Below are 17583 nucleotides of genomic sequence, written 5' to 3'. Positions count from 1 at the left end.
TCCACTGTATTGGATGGGACATTGAGGTGAGCACACTGCAGCATTAAATGAGGCACAACAGCGCTCTCTTGTGGGACACACGACAAAATTCCTTCTTATTTCGCTGATAGCTGTCTTTCGTGTGTTTGGAAATATGGTTTCAAAGTATGGAGGTAAACAATAACGTTGTAGAGACATAATTTGACATGTAGGTAATGCAGGCAAAACTATATATTTTAAACGCAACATTATATATTTTGAAAGAACAACATGTTTGGGGGAGAAATGTAACGTTTGAGGAAGCAAAAAATACGACATCCATCTTATGAATGGCTCGATTAAACTATCTCATCACAAGCGTAGCATCTCAATGATGACATGGCATGTTTTGAAAAATATACACCTACTAATTTAATTATTTTATTTAAACCTACATTTTTCGGTTCAACTCAGGTGTTCTTGGCAAAACATTCCCTGATAGTTACGGTACATTAGTTCCGGGATGGCGACGATTTGAGACTATTAGATAGAGGCATCTTTTACGTCTAGGTCTAGGAGATTAACGTATTTGTCTAAAGTAGTCATATTAGCGTGATGTTATGTTTTAATTGTATAAATATATGTTACAATTACATCTATTATTCATGCCAAAAGTGTTTTGGGCATGTTATATTATGTACTGTTTATATAGTGTAGTCCTGATAGTGCTACAGTTCATTAGCTAATCAGCCCTTATAGCTATATAAACACCTCAGTTTGCTGTTGAAGAAATTAGTTTGGAGCGATCTCTTCCTCTCTGCTGATAGTTTGAATAACAAAACCTTTACTTCATAAAGTTGGGTTATTTTTTAATCGTAATCTATTTTTTTTTAATAATCTATTTAGTAATCTATTTTTTACATGGGATCTGCATGTTTTTGCTCTCTTAAACCTCCACTTGGAAGTTTCAAGTTTTCATGTAGCTTCAGTCATCATTGTTCACTGCTACTATACAGGAAGCTACATAGCTAGTCAGCTAAAGTTGCGGTTGCGCATTCTCCCTAGCATTTTGGTAGAGAATTGCAAGTCCAGCCCTCAGCCTTAATTGCATGTATGTCAGTGGCACACACCACTACAAAGCTAAATCCCAGTTATCTTACCATTAGATAATGCTAGTGTACCTAATGAAGTGCCCCATTAGTGTATAAATAGAATAAGGCCTACATTTGATCACACTTGTAGTAAAGATAAATCATCTTCCTTCTCTTTAGAACGGCTTTACTCCTTTGCATATTGCTTGTACATATTTGAAGGTTTAAATTCAAATTCACTTACCTTTTGGGACACTATAACTATTGGCATTTTTAAAGTAATTTGCCTACATGTTGAATTGTGCAAATGTATTCATGTTCTTAAATATAACGTGTTAAGTATGTCTGAAACAAATAAATAAAATAAGATAATAATCATCATAATTGTTAATACACAAACATATATAAGTCTAATAACACCGTACGCGCACACACCTATAGATGTACTTATTTAGACACAATAGCCAATGTTTGCTCGTATTTTGACGTTTTCAACTTTCAGATAGAAACATTATTTTACGTGACGTCCCTGAAGGCAGCATTGGCCTAAAACGACCTTCCTCCAGCCCACAGGGAAATGTCGTCTCTCGCCCCCTAGAGGACGACTGGAGAACGACAAGAGAAGTGTTGATCGAAGACAAGACAAGACATGAAGCAGTTGGATGTCTTCCAACTTTCTTTTCTGAGCGATTATCAATAATCAATTATGCATAAAAGTTGACTTAATGGTCTACTTCAAAACTGTTTAACAGGTTTATGTCTTTGAGGTGTCGTCATGTTTTTCTCCTGACGAACCCCAGTCTGCGTCACGCGTGTGCCAAACACTTGCACCAGTCGCGCGTGCGTGTGCATGGTTTTCAGTGCTGGACAGAGGGGGTGCTGACCCACGCCACGCACGCCACTTTCTCTGTTCCAAAGTGTGCACCATTTGGTCATAAATTCTCCTCCCCTTGCACGGCTAATACGTCACTTGCTGCTGCTAGCGCTGCTAAGGACGTGCTCGGCCAAGTGCGCAGCTCCGTGGACGCCCCCACGACAACTAGGTTAGCCCACGGCAGCGAGTCAGCATGGCCACAGGAAGCCGAGGGATTGCGCCGAGATCCAGCGGCCGTCATGCGGACACCGAGACTGCGTCACAGCCGTAGCCGAGGACCTTCGCTCGATCCACGGGGTCTTCTCTGCTCAGACGACGCGAGTGGTAGTAGTGGAGGAGGAGGTTGACTCCACGCGTGGATTTAAAGGTATTTCATGAGTGCGATGAAGGTGAATGTCTTTTTTGACGCAGATGTGGATGTTGAGCACTTTGATTTTACACGCATTTTCTCGTACGCATTTTTTAGCGCCCATACACACGCAACTTCACATGAAAGCAGCACTACGCACTTTTCCACCTCTTACTTGCTGACGAGGCACGCCCACTCGCGACCACCGTGAACGTTACACGTATGGTACATGTGTGTTACATGTGTGCACTTAGTGAGCCAACGTAATCCTCGTGGTGCACTATTTGGCAGAGGACGGACGACGATGAAGGGAGTTTGAGGACATTTAAATGTCCACGGAGGCTTATTTTAACCCTCCTCCCAAGACAGTTTTGTTTTGCCAACACTGAGGGGCGCTGTTTCCCGGAGAATTCTAAACGGGGACGTTTCCCGTATGCAATAATAGATGTTTATGTTAATCTGCACGGGACAGTATATTAATGGACAGACATACATTGCTGTAAATATGCACAGTATTGTAGAGTACACAGTACAATGCAGTAAAAATAGCTAAAAAGTTAATAAAACAGTTGGACTCACGCATTTTCAATGATGGATAGAATTGGATAAAAGGTACTTATGTGTCAGCGTCTTTCTGATTTTATGTCTGTTGTACATATACAGCATATGCAGGTAAGAGAATACTGTACAGAGGAAAACAAGGGGAGTATTATGTCAGAGGCATTGGGGTACCTGTACTAATCTCTAAATGACATCCAAGAGCAGTATTGTGCTCTACAGTATCCAGATATTATTTTAATAGATGATAATAATTTCATAATAAATCAATAAAATATGCATATTCATCCCTGGTTTCTCATTTTAGTATTATTTTTTAGATGTTTCATATATTTTTGTACGGTATATTGTTTATTTTTAACCATTGCTACACTCACACACATGATCTAGCTATTACACTCATGTGTATCAATAGTAGTAGTAAGAGTTAAGTATTGTATAATAGCTCTCAGTATGATCCAGTCACTGTAAACTACCACCACAGTAATGATAGTATTTTTCAGTTGTTCTGATGCAGGCACTTCCAGGTGTACCTAATATTCTGTGTAAGGGGACCTCAGGTGTTCAGTCGTGCATGACTCCCTTTTGTATTTTGATTTTTAAATAATTCATCACAGCCTCTAGTCGTGTTTTTGTCAATTAAAGAGCCATGGAGGTAACAGCCGAAGCCTCGCTCGCCGCCGCCGCCCCGAAACCTCCGCCACCCTGTTTCGGCGGCCCCTCCCATGGTCTCCTGGAGTGGCGTCGGCGGGTCCGGTCGGAGTACATGCGCCTTCGCCAGTTAAAGCGCCTTAAGAAAGCTGAGGAGGTCAAGGTGAGGTCATGTAACAAATTGGTTTCAAGGTACTGTCCTTGCATTGTACGTGTTTAATGTCGTTTCCAGGCTGTCTTCATGTCCAACCGGCAAAAGATTGAGGAGCAGACCAACATCCTGAATGAAGAATGGTCCAAACTAAGGATCCAGTCTGTCCCCTTGTCGGCCTCAAGTGGACCTGTGGCTACTAAGAAGGTAGCGTAAGAAAAGACACATAGGAGCACACTGCATATATACACTAGGAGCACTCAGTTCTGATTTCAATCTCCACAAGTGTTTTGGGGTTTTTCAAAGCATACAAGTGTGATGATAACCATAGAAGCATAAAAGTGACATAGGAAAGGGTCTGGCTGCTCAGTACAATATGAACATTACAAGGCCAACTTAAATGCATGTACCTATAACACGCTTTATAAATCTTCAAAGGATAAGTAGTTTTACTTTGTTAGTTTTATTGTCGTGTTTCTTTTTGTATTAAACTTGTATGACAGTCAAAATGAAATGGATTAAGCCACTTTCACGCCACAGTATTGCCACTTGTGTGTCGTTACGGTGTAAATTATCAGTGTTGGAATTCTCTCGGGCATTGTTTATACTTTTTATTTGTCTTTTTTGAAGAAATCCTGGCCCTCTTTCCAGATGTGCATGGTGGAGTCCGGCTTCCCGGGATTCAAGGTTCAAACCGTCGCCATGAAGCCTTTGTCCACGGTGGCAGGAATCCCCTTCATGTACTCCTGGTCGCCGCTGCAGCACAACTTTATGGTAAATAAATAAAGACACACACAGCTACACGCAAAGCGCCACAGCATCTAAGTGAGATCCAATGCAAAAGCTGGATCAAAAACCAGGCGTTTTTGACCTGAGGCTATACTTTGGTTGTCAAAGGTTGATTAACTGTCAATTACCAACTTCCCACTAGGTAGCGCTACTCTTGATTGTGCTTTCATTCTTTTTTTTGTAGTACTGAAATGCATGAGAGTATCCTAAAGATGTCGAGTGTGATACATCGTGGTGCATTCCTAGTTATTTTTGTAAAAGCCACATTTTTTTGATGGCTCGCTTGCACTGAGATTAGTGCATTGTGTTTTCATAATACTGCTCCCTGTGACGCTTTCTGACAGAAGTAAACGTATTTTTATGGGTTTTGTTATTGTAATCATTGCTGTGTGGCCTTTTATATGTGCTAGGTGGAGGATGAGACGTTCCTGCACAACATTCCTTACATGGGTGACGAAGTGCTGGAGCAGGATGAGGCCTTCCTAGAGGAGCTGATTGACAACTATGATGGTGTCCATGGCGACAGAGGTGTGTTTCAAACGTGAAATGAGCAATTCATCTCCTTTACCAGCCGTGCTTCTATACAATTGTCACGTTCCAGAAGGTGGGTTCATTAGCGACGAGATCTTTAAGGAGCTGGTGGAGGCCCTGAGCCAGTACTCTGACCACGAGGATGATGACGAGGAGGAAGCGACGGCCGAGGCGGCGACAAAGAAGGAGGACGAGCGAGCCATGAGGCGCAGCTCGACGGAAGCTTCAGAGGAGACCAAAGCGCCGTTCATCAGGAGGAAGAGGAGGAACATTGTTGAGGGTGAATATTTTTCATTCAGACTTTGCCCTGTGTGTGTGTGCGTGTGTGTGTGTTTGAGCGCCCCAACAAGGCCGCCACTGTTTGTCTTTGTCGCTGTATCGCCACCACAGGTCACTCTACCACTGGTGTTGTTTATGTGTGTCCCTGCAGAAACTTGTCCTCCCTGACATAGACATATATGTCATAATTCTGTTTTTTTATGACAATACAGTACTAGAATATATAAACACTTAAATAAATAGGCATTCAGTCAGTAACACTGTAGTAAAGACCTGCTTAGATGCAGTTGTGATTCAGTACCAGAACTTGACCCAAATGGCTCCTGTGTGGCTTTTCCCAAGAAGTACGGGACCCGTCCAGCAACAAGAAGATCCCCAGCGACAAGATCTTTACAGCCATCGCCTCCATGTTCCCGTACAAAGGCACCACGGAGGAACTGAAGGAAAAGTAAGATCGAAAAATGAAAAGTGGTTTGCAGAAAGTTGAATGGATCCTTGCTTACTGTTCACAGTGGAGGGGCAAACATTCCCAGGGGGTCATAAAGTTACCACTAAAAAGAGGCTGCCTCCTCTCACCTTTTTGTAGGTACAAGGACCTCCTGGAGCCCCCCAGCCCGGTCAAGCTGCCCCCACTGTGCACTCCCAATCTGGACGGACCCTTCGCAAAGTCAGTGCAGAGGGAGCAGTCACTGCACTCCTTCCACACGCTGTTCTGCAGGCGATGCTTCAAATACGACTGCTTCCTGCACCGTGAGTGCTAAAATTATTGCCTGTTAGCTTGTATGCGCAAAAAGCTACACAAACTGGTGTGTGGCGCAAATCTGGATAAAAATGCAGAGCGCACGGCATATTTCATGTTTTGGACGTTTGAGTCACAATAGAAGCATTCTGCCCCTCCACAAAATGTTTTTTAAAATCCTCCTCACGTCTTTACGCTAACACTAGATAAACTCACGCAAACTCCATATAAAGTCATTAAAGCCTTCTTTCAAAAGTTCCTTTTTTCTTTATTTTTGTTTTATACACGTGGCATATTCATCCAGACAACAATTCTACTTAATCTCAATTGAGTTTCCATAGTTTTTCATTGTGCCTTTTCCAGGAACGACTTTTTTCAGGCTTCTGATTGGTTAAAATGTCATCACGCTTAGCTTTATAATGCTACCTGCTGCTTTGATATGCACTTGACAGCCTGTGAGAGTGTTTTTGTGTTTTTTAGCACAAATTGCATCTTAACAATACTCATTCATTCATTCATGTAAAAACATGTTTGTGTTTTTAAAGCTTTCCACGCGACACCTAACGTGTACAAGAGGAAGAGTAAAGAGATCCGAATGGAGACGGAACCGTGCGGCATGGACTGCTTCCTCTTGCAGGTAGGCGTCTCGTTCGTTCGCTAACATTCTGCGCGATCGCTAAGCAAACGGCTAACTCCTCCTCCACTTCCTGCTCTCTGCTACGCGCTGGTGAAGAAAGGGGCTAAAGAGTTTGTGGATCAAAACATGCTCCGGTCTCAGAGGTTCCGGAAGAGGCGCAGGCAGCAGCAGCCGCAGCAGCAGCCGCAGCAGCAGCAGCAACAACAACAACAACAACAACAGCAGCAGCAGCAACAGCAGCGTCCCACCAGCTCAAGCTGCCCTGCACCGTCTGGTTCTGCCGAGGAGAGCAAAGATGGAGAAAGCGACCGTGAGACCACGTCCTCCTCAGGTAATGTCTCCCAAGAGAACTGATTGCTTGCGGGCCAAATCCAGCCCGAGAGTTCCGTTCAAAACTTGTGAGTGACTAACATTGTTGCAGCAGAGACCACTCTTGTCATACACAGGATCTTAAACTGGAGTTCTTGTGCAGAAAAGTCCAGAAAAACAACAAAGCGCTTTTGTAATACAGAGGACCTTTGCTTAGCGTTGGTCCTTAAAAACAGCATAGCATTTCTATTGTATAGGGGATCTATGACTCGCCTTTGTAAAGAAGCTTCTTCAAAACAGCACGGCGTTCCTTTGGCTTTGCAGGCCCTTGAAAACAGCCGACTGCTTCTGTCATACAGAGGATCTTTGAGCAGAGTGCTCCTGTCATATAGAAGATCTTTGGCTTGCGTTTTTTTGACCGAGGTCCTTAGAAATATGATAGCACTCTTACAGAGGTCAAATAGAGGATCTTCGACTTTACAGGCCCTTAAAAACAGCGACTTGCTTCTGTCGTATAGAAGAGGATCTTTGACAAGTGTTTTTTTGAAGAGTCCCTGTGTCATATAGAGGATCTTTGAAGCAGAGTGCTCCTGACATATAGAAGACCTTTGACTGGCGTTTTTGTTTTGTTTTGGGTTTTTTTTTGCTAGGATGTCCTTAAAAACAGCAGTCCTCATGTCATATAGAGGATCTTGGAGCAGAGTGCTCCCGTCATAACCAAGATATTTGGCTAGTGTTTTCGGGGGTTTTTTTGCAGGAGGTCCTTAGAAAGAGCAGAATGGTGCTATCAATACAGGATCTTTGACGAGTTGGGTTTTTTTGCAGGAGGGCCTTAAAAACAGCAGTCCTCATGTCATATAGAGGCTACCTGACTAGCATTTTTTTGTAAGTTGACTAGTACTAGTCTTTTTTTTTTTTTTGAACAAGATCTATAAAACAGCAGAGAGCTCCTGTCAAAGAGGATCTTTGACCAGTGTTGTTGCAGTAGGTCCTTCGTGGTGTTTCTATTTTAATGACCATATAAGAAAATAAGAATAATACTGAAGTCCAGCCGTCGGTCTTTAGTTTAGTGGAAATATGTCCCCCGGAACAATTGAGTTAAGTAGTCCTGATGTCAAGTCTTGCGAGGAGGCTTTCCAGGGCAGACCTTTAATAGCTATGTGAGTCAGAGTGAGACTGAAAGGAGCATCATTTACCATAACCTCCCCAAAATCAGCCCCCCTCTTCCTCCCCTCCGCTTCCCTTCCTGGCTGGCTGAAGCCTTCTTAGAAGAGTGACGTTTGGCAGGAGATGACGGCCTTCAAGTCAGATTTGTCCAGGTTCTGTCCAAGAAAAACAAAGCTTATAAGTGCCTCAGCCCCAACACAAACACTTTGTTCCTTCCACTCTTCTACGTCTTTCATTTCTATTGACATGTTCATGTGGAGACCAGCAGGAGGGGAAATAAGTCATGTCCCCCCCTCCTCTACTCCTTCATCAACGTCTCACTGGAGGTCTCTTGTTTTGGGAAGTCACATGGGCCTCAGCAGGCACTCACACATTTCGGGTGAAAGTGTGTGTGAAGGTGAAGGAAGGAACAAAAAGAAAATTGTAAAGCAAATTCATAAAGATAGTCTGTGGCGGAGCAATGCTGCATTCAGCCTGTTGCCAGGCAACATCGGGCCAGTTTGCCTCGAGCTGCAAGTGTGTGAACGTCAGTGTTGAGTTTCCAAAACAAAGCTAATGGTCGTGACTGCGCGTGTGTGTGTGTGTTTGTGTCACAGCGGACACAAAAACAGCAGCAGTACGTCCCTCTTCGCATTTCAGTGGCGTTTTGCATGTGTTTCACTCACATAGTGGCCTCCGCTGTAATTCAGGTGTCCACCTGCACAAATAAACACCTCATAAAAGCCTCATCGTTCATTATGGCACAACTGGAATTTAATTGTAGCTGGCGGCGTAACGCACATTTGTGTGGACGCTTGTTGCTAGGCAGGATTCGTGGAGCGCACTCATACACATATGCACCATCGTAAAAATAAAAGTGAGATTGATGCCCAATGGAAAAATAACGTAGCCTAAGTATGAATACTAATCAAATTTTATGGAGTTTAACAGAATTGTGTGGATGCTTGTCGCTAGGCAAACTTCATGGAGCACAAGCTCAACTGCCTAATAGGCCACAAAAAATAGAAAGAAAATTTGCGGTTTTCATATGAAAAACCAAAAATATAGAAGTAGCAAATTGACAAAATATGTTTGGCTGCTTGTTGCTAGGCAGACTTCATGGAGAGCAATCATAACTTCTTTATAGGCTGTTTCTTTTAAAAATGTGTTGTCCAATTAAAAGTAAATATGGTTTTTAGGGCTTTTATTATACACTTTTGAAAATGCAAAATATGAAGAAAAAACTTAAAAACACAAATTTTAGCAGGTGTTGTAAAGAAGATCAATTGTATGGACGCTTGTTGCTAGGCAGATTTCATTGAGGGCAATCATAACTGCCTACTATAACTATAACTAACTATAGAAATATAGCTGGAACAACAATGCCATAGAGTAGCATGAAACCTTTTTTTTTTTTTTAGTGTTATTATACATTTAAAAGTAAATATGGCTTTTAGAAGGTTTTTTTTAAAATGCAAAATATGAAGGGAAAAAATGCAAAACAAATTTTAGCAGGTGCAGAAATTTAAAAATTCTAAATATGAAGAAGAAAATACAAAACCCAAATTTTAGCGGGTGCAGTCATGGAGCTCAACAGAATTGTGTGGACGCTTGTTGCTAGGCAGACTTCATGGATGGCAATCACAGCTGCTATATGGGCATTTTAAAAAATAAATAATAAAATTCATTTTTAGAAATAAAGTTTTAAAATAAATGTAGTTTTTAGTTTTTTTTTTCACTTTGAACACAAAATATGTCAAAAATCATTCAATTAAAATCACATTCTAGCAGATACAGTATCTTGAGATGACCAGAATTGTGTGGACGCTTGTTGCTTGGCTGTAGCCATACAGCATGTATTTTCTGATTTAAACTTAGTTTCTCTATAGTAGTAAAGTGTTAAGTCTTTGCGTGTATGTGTGTTACAGAGGGCAATTCACGTTGTCAGACCCCTACCAAGCTGCGTCCGGTAGAGGACGAAAGCGAGCAGCATCAACAGCAGCAGCAGCTTCAACAGCAGCAGCATCAGCCGCAGCAGGCGGCGTGCTGTGTGGTCGAGTGGAGCGGTGCAGAGGAGTCCCTCTTCAGGGTGCTGCACGGCACCTACTTCAACAACTTCTGCTCCATCGCGCGCCTCATCGGCACCAAGAACTGCAAGGAGGTGAAAGCTCTAACATAGTAATGCTAGCTTTTGATAAGAGTTACGACCATATGTTTATTATAGTAATTTGTAGAACTGCACTGCATCATACTGAAAGCATACATAATAGAAACTGTAGCTTTCTCCTGTTGTTGTACACTCTCATTGGGGCCATGTTGGGGCAGAGACCCACCGCATCCAGCAGATGGAGCTGCAGTGCACAAAAAACGTGTACTTTTTTGTAACGCATGTTATGGCCACCTATAGGACTGGAGTGAAACAGTATCACCCTGCTTGAGTGTGTTGTTGCACATAACTCATACAGCGTGTCTATGACATAAATAGTGCATAGTTAAGTGTAAGAAGGACTCTAAAGTACAAACTGTTAAGCATCCTTGTGGTTTTACTAATGGTTGCCATGTCAACTGTCCAGGGTGACTAGGACTGTGATGAATGAGTGTTAGTGACAAAGTGGAGTTGCTTAGCTGTGGTTAAATGACGCCACTCAACTGGGAAAGCCCATCTTTTAAAGAGCCATTGTTAGCAAGCATTCTGTACGTATTCCAATGGTCTTACTGGATGTTGCATAACCAAATTTGCACATAAATCTTCCTGTTTTTCCCCCCCACATCCTGTGTGTGTATGATGTTTCCCAGGTATACGAGTTTGCAGTGAAGGAGGTCCTCATCCATCGCGTCCCCCTGGAGGATGGAGGCATCTCCCCGCAAAAGAAGAAGAGGAAACACAGGCAAGCTGATGCTCTCATTCGTGCACCAATGCAACATGCGATAAATCAAAAGGAATTTAAGGAATTTTTGGACCGCATACAGAAAAATTGAAGGATGCAAAGTCCACTTTGGTAATTTTTGTGCATTAAAGATGCTAAAAGCAAGCCAATGTAGGTCAATATATGCTAAGCTAGTTGAAGAAAACAGCTACTGTACATCTTAGCTTTGTGTGATTTATCGGTGACAAAGCAAATTAGTTGAATGTATCGTCTTACTAATGTAGTAGTAAAATAGGAATAAGGCGCGCTCCGCACTTTGGCTTAAAATACAGAAATACCACACAGGGTTCAAAGGAGAAAAATGAAAAGAATTTTGATAGTTTGATATCTATGCTTATTTTATGATATTTTGTAAAATAACAAAAATATATTTTATATATTTAAAGACAATGCTTTGTCTTATTATTAGTTATTTATATCAACATTTGGTGTTTTTCTCTGTACATTGTGCCTATTTGTTGTATTTTTCCCATTTTTCCTTTTTTTTTTTTGTTAGTTTGTTTGGCCGCGGAGCCGCTGGGCCCCCGTGCCACACTTTGGGCACCCCTGATGTGCTGGCAAAGATTTAAGTAACATTTAACACTCTTTTACACTCCTTAACTGTTACCGCAGATGCATTTAATGCTCATTTTTAAATGTTTAAGTGTAAAAAGAAGTTAAGCAGCTTGCCAGGCAACTTGTGGTTAGCGAGAGCTGCTAAAGAGGTTCCACTGTTTATAGTGAAAGGACTTCCTAGCCTTTTTTGATTCATCAAGAGCTCCTTGTGGCTCACTCAGACATTACTAACAGATCACTGCACAATTAACCCAGACTGGCGCCATTTAAAACATGTACTGTCATGGTTATATTAGAAATATAGCTGGAACAACAATGCCATAGAGTAGCATGAAACCTTATCTCGATACAGTTTTAGCTAAATGTGGCCATTTTTATCAGCTATTTAACGCTGCGGGTTAAAATGAACCTTTTGTTTGTTTCTGTTGGATGATGCAGGTTATGGGCAAAGATTCAGCTCAAGAAAGGTATGTTTTTTTGGGGGGGTTTTAAGGCACAGCGTCACAGCGTGGCTTTTTTAAACCGCGCCATTCTGCCGTTGCAGATAACTCGTCCAATCAGGTGTACAACTACCAGCCGTGTGACCACCCGGATCACCCGTGTGACAGCACCTGCCCGTGTGTGATAACGCAGAATTTCTGCGAGAAGTTCTGCCAGTGCGAACACGAGTGTGAGTATTTCCGACTTTGCCGGGAGCAGTTTGGGCGAAGGCTCCTGGTGCACAAAGCAAGGTTCTTAAAGGCATGCTTGGATGAGTTTGGTGTGGAAGAAATGGACAAAAAAATCTTCAATCTTAAATCCACACTCCATACTTTCCTTCCATTTTCATCTTGTGTCCCAATACTTTTGTCTGTGTTGTGTATCTCTAAAGCAGCTTTCTGTGCTGTGCAGCATTAGAGGAGACAACGTCCTCTGAGCTCACACACACACACACACACACACACACACACACACACAGTTGCATTCATAATAAGACATTATCACTGCAGCAACACATAGTGACGCACACATGCTTTATCATGTTATCCTATTGACGCTACGTGTAAAACAGCCAGCGGAATGAAGCGTTTTGCATGCAGATGTTGTCATCCAGTCGCCCTCCCCTCCCTCTCAACCGCCTTTTTCCCGTAGCAGAGGGGAGCTGGAGCCAAACGGGAAGTAGCAAATGTGTGCGCTCTGAAGCCTTGGAAGGTGATCAAAGGGACGTGGCGGAGCTATGTGCCTGATTTACAAGATCTTGTCCAACATCAGCAAGATCCCGACAGCTCAGGATAAACAATGGATGCAGATGGAACGTTTAAAAGCTGCTCAGAGTGGGAGCCTCTTGCTCCAGACGCTTTTTCCCCCCTCAGGCGGAGGCTGTTGGCCAGACGTTTGGGTTATTCCCGCCTCTTCTTCTGTTCATCTGCCCACAGGGTGTTCTGTTACTCTGCAAAAGTGTAATGCAGCATATCTGCCAACAGAGGTCATCCTTACTTACTCTCACCCTCCTCTTCGCCATTCCATATTACAGTATAGTCGTTTTCAGTAGTTTTAAATCCATACACTTTAACTCTGCACTTGTCACAAAGTAAGAAGTGGTGCCGAAGGACACAAACGTTAGCGACGCTGGCATAGCTATGTGGTGCTATAATACTAACATTACACTTGCATTCTAACAGCAACATCATGCTAGGTTAGCCTATTTGCTGAAGAAAAACAAACAGACAGCTTCCACATCTGTAAGCTCATAGATATACAGTATAGCAGAGCTTTGTTTTAAGATGTGTAGTAAAGCCTATTTTTTTGTAGCGTGGGAGTATACATGGAGAGGGCTCTTGTAGCTAGGGGCGAGTCCGAGGCACTATTATGCGTAAGGATCTGTAAGGAGGCTTTTCCTTCATGACTTCATGAAAAGAGCATTAGAGTGCCTCTTGTGAGGGAGATGACGGATAGTATCAGGCTCAACGGCAGGAGTGTCAAGTTTGTAAACCAGCCCAGCAGTATTAACAGTCTTGTATGACATTTTTCACCTTACTTATTTTCTTGCGTGTTTTTCCATTTTTATTGGTATTTTGTCAATGTATTTTTACAGATATTTCAACTTTCTGCTTACATATTTTTTTCTCATAATGTGACTTGATTGCCAACTTTATTCTCGAATTATTTGAACTTTTTTCTGAAACAAATTTTCCAAAAATTTTAACTTTCTTTTGTTGTTGTTGGTTCCTCTTTTATTACGACTTTAAAAAATAGCTTTTTATAACTTAATTTCTTTAATATTTCAACTGTATTCTTCTAATATTAAATTGCCACGCTTTTCTCGTAAAATTGCAACTTTTTTTCTCATAAGATAACTTTTTTCTCAGTTTTATGATGTTATGCTGCTTTTTTTTCCTTTTATGTTTTTATTTATTTACTACTTTGTATTAATACTATGTGTTGAGGGCCAATGATAAAACAGCTGCGGGTCGCAAATGGCCCCCGGGCTGCAGTCTGGACACCCCTGCTGTAGGGAAACATGTTACCAGTGCAACATCCCTAAAAAAAATCACTTTTGCATAACATTCAAGCAGCTGGGATTTGTCTCAAAAGACCAAAAATGTGTTTTTCCAGGCCAGAACCGTTTCCCGGGCTGCAGGTGTAAGACGCAGTGTAACACCAAGCAGTGTCCCTGCTACTTGGCCGTCAGGGAGTGCGACCCGGATCTGTGCATGACCTGCGGTGCGGCCGACCACTGGGACAGCAAAGTGGTGTCATGCAAGAACTGCAGCATCCAGAGAGGCCTCAAAAAGGTACTCAAAAAATATACGCACACATAATTTGTGTGTTTTTCTGAATCAGGGATTTGATCGACCGAGCATTAAAAGTGAGGTAGTTTTAACTATTGAACTCCAAGACGGACTAAACCCATGTCAGACATTGGAACATGAGTACACTCCGCAAAAATACTTATGGCACTCTACTTTTACGGCGTGTGGTGCTGGAAAAGGTACAAACAATTACCTTGGAGTACATGAATGAACTCCTTGAGGTGTTTAGTGGAAATTAACCGTTTGTGCCACAAGTCATTTACACTTGACATCTCTCAGCACCTCCTGTTGGCGCCCTCAGACGTCGCTGGATGGGGCACCTTCATCAAAGAGCCTGTGCAGAAGAACGAGTTCATCTCGGAGTATTGCGGCGAGGTGAGCACCGTACCGCACCGTACCGTACCGACTAAAAAGGTTGGGGACTACTGGTTTATATCACCCCTATGGTATCGACTGGGCACACTTAGTACCTTCTAGTACCAGTTTAAGCCAATGGAAAAGCGCTAATAGTAAACTGTCGAGGAAAAGGCTTCTTGAGACGTCATCTGTACTTCTGTGTAGAAGGTGTCGGACGTTTCGCTCCTCATCCGAAGAGCTTCGTCAGCAAACTAATAAGTGCTGGTAGCTTAGGCCTTAAATACAGTAAGAGTGGGCGGAATTGGTGTGCCAACACCCTCCTCCTATTGGTTCGTTACACTAAGCCTGCATTCCTCATCTTTACAGTGGTATAATCCTATCCTGTTATTCACACCTACGATAAAAGGGAAGTGTCGCTCCCTGAATTGGGTATGAACGACTCTGATACTGGCTAGTTAGCATCTATTGTTCTGGCTCGGCCCTGCCTTCACCTCATTTGCAAGACTAAGAGCTGTGGGTTTTGGTCTCAGTAACCTGCTGAACACAGGGTCCAAATTGAACCTCAAACCACCATTCCGATTCAATGATGGGTTCTGTTGTTTGACAAAAATAGCTTCCTTTACTCCTCTTTCAAACCATCTGTTTTCTTTGGCCAAAATCTTTACCTCGCTGTCCTGAAAAGAGTGATTGGTAGCTTTCAGGTGTAGATGTACTGCTGATTGAGGACCACTAGCATTGTCCCTGCGATGTTGATAAAGCCTTTTTTGGAGCATTTGCTTAGTTTCCCCAATGTAGTGCTCTTTGCATTCCTCATCTTTACAGTGGAGACCTTTAGTCTTGCAAATGAGGTGAAGGCAGGGCCGAGCCAGAACAATAGATGCTAACTAGCCAGTATCAGAGTCGTTCATACCCAATTCAGGGAGCGACACTTCCCTTTTATCGTAGGTGTGAATAACAGGATAGGATTATACCACTGTAAAGATGAGGAATGCAGGCTTAGTGTAACGAACCAATAGGAGGAGGGTGTTGGCACACCAATTCCGCCCACTCTTACTGTATTTAAGGCCTAAGCTACCAGCACTTATTAGTTTGCTGACGAAGCTCTTCGGATGAGGAGCGAAACGTCCGACACCTTCTACACAGAAGTACAGATGACGTCTCAAGAAGCCTTTTCCTCGATGGACAACTCCTGTACGACTGAGAGCCTACACAGACGAATAGTAAACTGTATTTTCTGCATTTATTGATAGTGTTAGTTTTATCCAAGAGGAGACTGAGGGCACAACTGAACAAAAGAAATACTATTTTATTGCAGTCGTCAGCCATGTGTTCAACTGACTCGTCTTCAGGCTTCCCAGCAACCTTGAATGCAGCATAACGTTGGATCTTGGCTGTTGTTAAAAAAATGGCTGTTTGTTGAATTCATTTCAGCTCATCTCCCAGGACGAGGCGGACCGGCGAGGCAGAATCTACGACAAATACATGTCCAGCTTCCTCTTCAACCTGAACAATGGCAAGTAGTCACCGCGCTTGCACCTTTTAGACTCGCCGTACAGTCGGCCATGCTGAGTCATTTACCGCCTACCTCCCAGCAGACTTTGTGGTGGACGCCACGAGGAAGGGCAACAAAATCCGCTTTGCCAACCACTCTGTCAATCCCAACTGCTACGCCAAAGGTAGGTTGTCACGGCATGAGGTGAGCGCTGGGTTTTAAGGTGGAGGTTTGACGTTGCGTTTGCCGCCAATGCTGCCGCAGTGGTGATGGTGAACGGTGACCACCGCATTGGAATCTTCGCCAAGCGGGCCATCATGCAGGGGGAGGAGCTCTTCTTCGACTACAGGTAAGGCATCAGGTGGAAAAGTGGTTCTTAGGAATGTGGCCAGCTGGGACTAGAGAGACCAGCAGGGGGAGTAAATGGGCAGTGAAACGTGCTTTTTCGTTAAGCAACAGCTTTCTGGTTTTTGTGTAGTTGCTTCATAAGCATGCGTGTTTTAATGCTTTACAGGCAAAACAACAATGGTGTTTTTGCTGTTCGAGAGGAGTTACTGTAACTGCAAAAGCTTTTTTCACCCAGAAACATAGCAAAAGCTGCAACATAGTCCTGGCATTTGTACGCCTTTGCCTTTTACACAGAACACAGTGACTTTAACACATTGTCCTGTTTCTTTTATGGCTCTGCTAGTGCTTTCCTGTGTGTTTCATACAGCACTGCTTTTTAAATGTGTGCTACACATATACCATGAGAAACTACGCCAACAAAACTGGTATTCAAAAGTCCCCTTTGGATAAGAGTCGAGTTGCCAAGCAACGCACGTGTATCATGTTTCTTTGCAAAGTGACACTGCCCTCTAGTGGCCTGGCATGTACCGACTTTGTGAAAAAATATGAGGACTCCCCATGGTGAAAAGCTTCTACGGCTGAACCACTGCACACAAAAGGGGGAAAATGTATCAAAACGTGTACCCCTACTGTATTTTTTTCTGACAAATGCCCCACATGGTGGCGCTGTTATGACACTCCAAAAGTCTGACCCCTTGCGTTGGATTGACTTGAAATGGCAACAAAACCCACTGTAACTTGAGGGTGTTTAGCCAAGTTATCATTCATCATCAAATTAGGGGACTGGCAAGCACGCGTGTGTAAAATTTGAGCAAGATTGGTTGAAAAACATGGCTGCCATCAAGCAGAACGTCTGTACGGGGACGACTCGGCCATAAGTCACTGAGCATTTGTTTAATGCTTTACATGAATGCTAGCATGTTTTCTAATGCATGTTCACCACAATCCATAGGGGGCGCCATAAATGTCATTTACAGTCCTCATTTTTTCTGAATTTTGTTTTGTTGGCTTTTAAAACGTGAAACTTCTCAAAAACCCCAAAGAAAAACA

At 42.8% G+C, this 17583-nt stretch overlaps 1 protein-coding gene across 8 annotated transcripts in view; it reads left to right on the top strand.

Annotated features, from left to right (window-relative positions):
- Positions 1-1669: 1669 nt before the first annotated feature.
- Positions 1670-17583, top strand: part of ezh1 (enhancer of zeste 1 polycomb repressive complex 2 subunit) — a 20214-nt gene continuing 4300 nt past the window's right edge. Inside the window, exons 1-20 of one of the 8 annotated variants that reach the window (XM_054759097.1) lie at positions 1670-2290; positions 3476-3644; positions 3714-3839; positions 4263-4406; positions 4832-4949; positions 5026-5232; positions 5574-5679; positions 5818-5981; positions 6516-6607; positions 6704-6938; positions 9991-10223; positions 10859-10950; positions 11486-11554; positions 11983-12011; positions 12089-12214; positions 14140-14318; positions 14616-14711; positions 16125-16206; positions 16286-16369; positions 16450-16534. In XM_054759097.1, the coding sequence (XP_054615072.1) occupies positions 3480-3644; positions 3714-3839; positions 4263-4406; positions 4832-4949; positions 5026-5232; positions 5574-5679; positions 5818-5981; positions 6516-6607; positions 6704-6938; positions 9991-10223; positions 10859-10950; positions 11486-11554; positions 11983-12011; positions 12089-12214; positions 14140-14318; positions 14616-14711; positions 16125-16206; positions 16286-16369; positions 16450-16534 (2432 nt within the window). In that variant the 5' untranslated portion in view covers positions 1670-2290; positions 3476-3479. The other 7 variants (XM_054759098.1, XM_054759093.1, XM_054759099.1 and 4 more) reach the window with 7 other exon arrangements.

This window comes from Dunckerocampus dactyliophorus, chromosome 18 (genome assembly GCF_027744805.1).
Source record: "Dunckerocampus dactyliophorus isolate RoL2022-P2 chromosome 18, RoL_Ddac_1.1, whole genome shotgun sequence".
NCBI lineage: Eukaryota > Metazoa > Chordata > Actinopteri > Syngnathiformes > Syngnathidae > Dunckerocampus > Dunckerocampus dactyliophorus.
The sequence above is the reverse complement of the archived record's forward strand: the minus strand, read 5'-3'. Positions and strand labels throughout refer to the sequence as shown.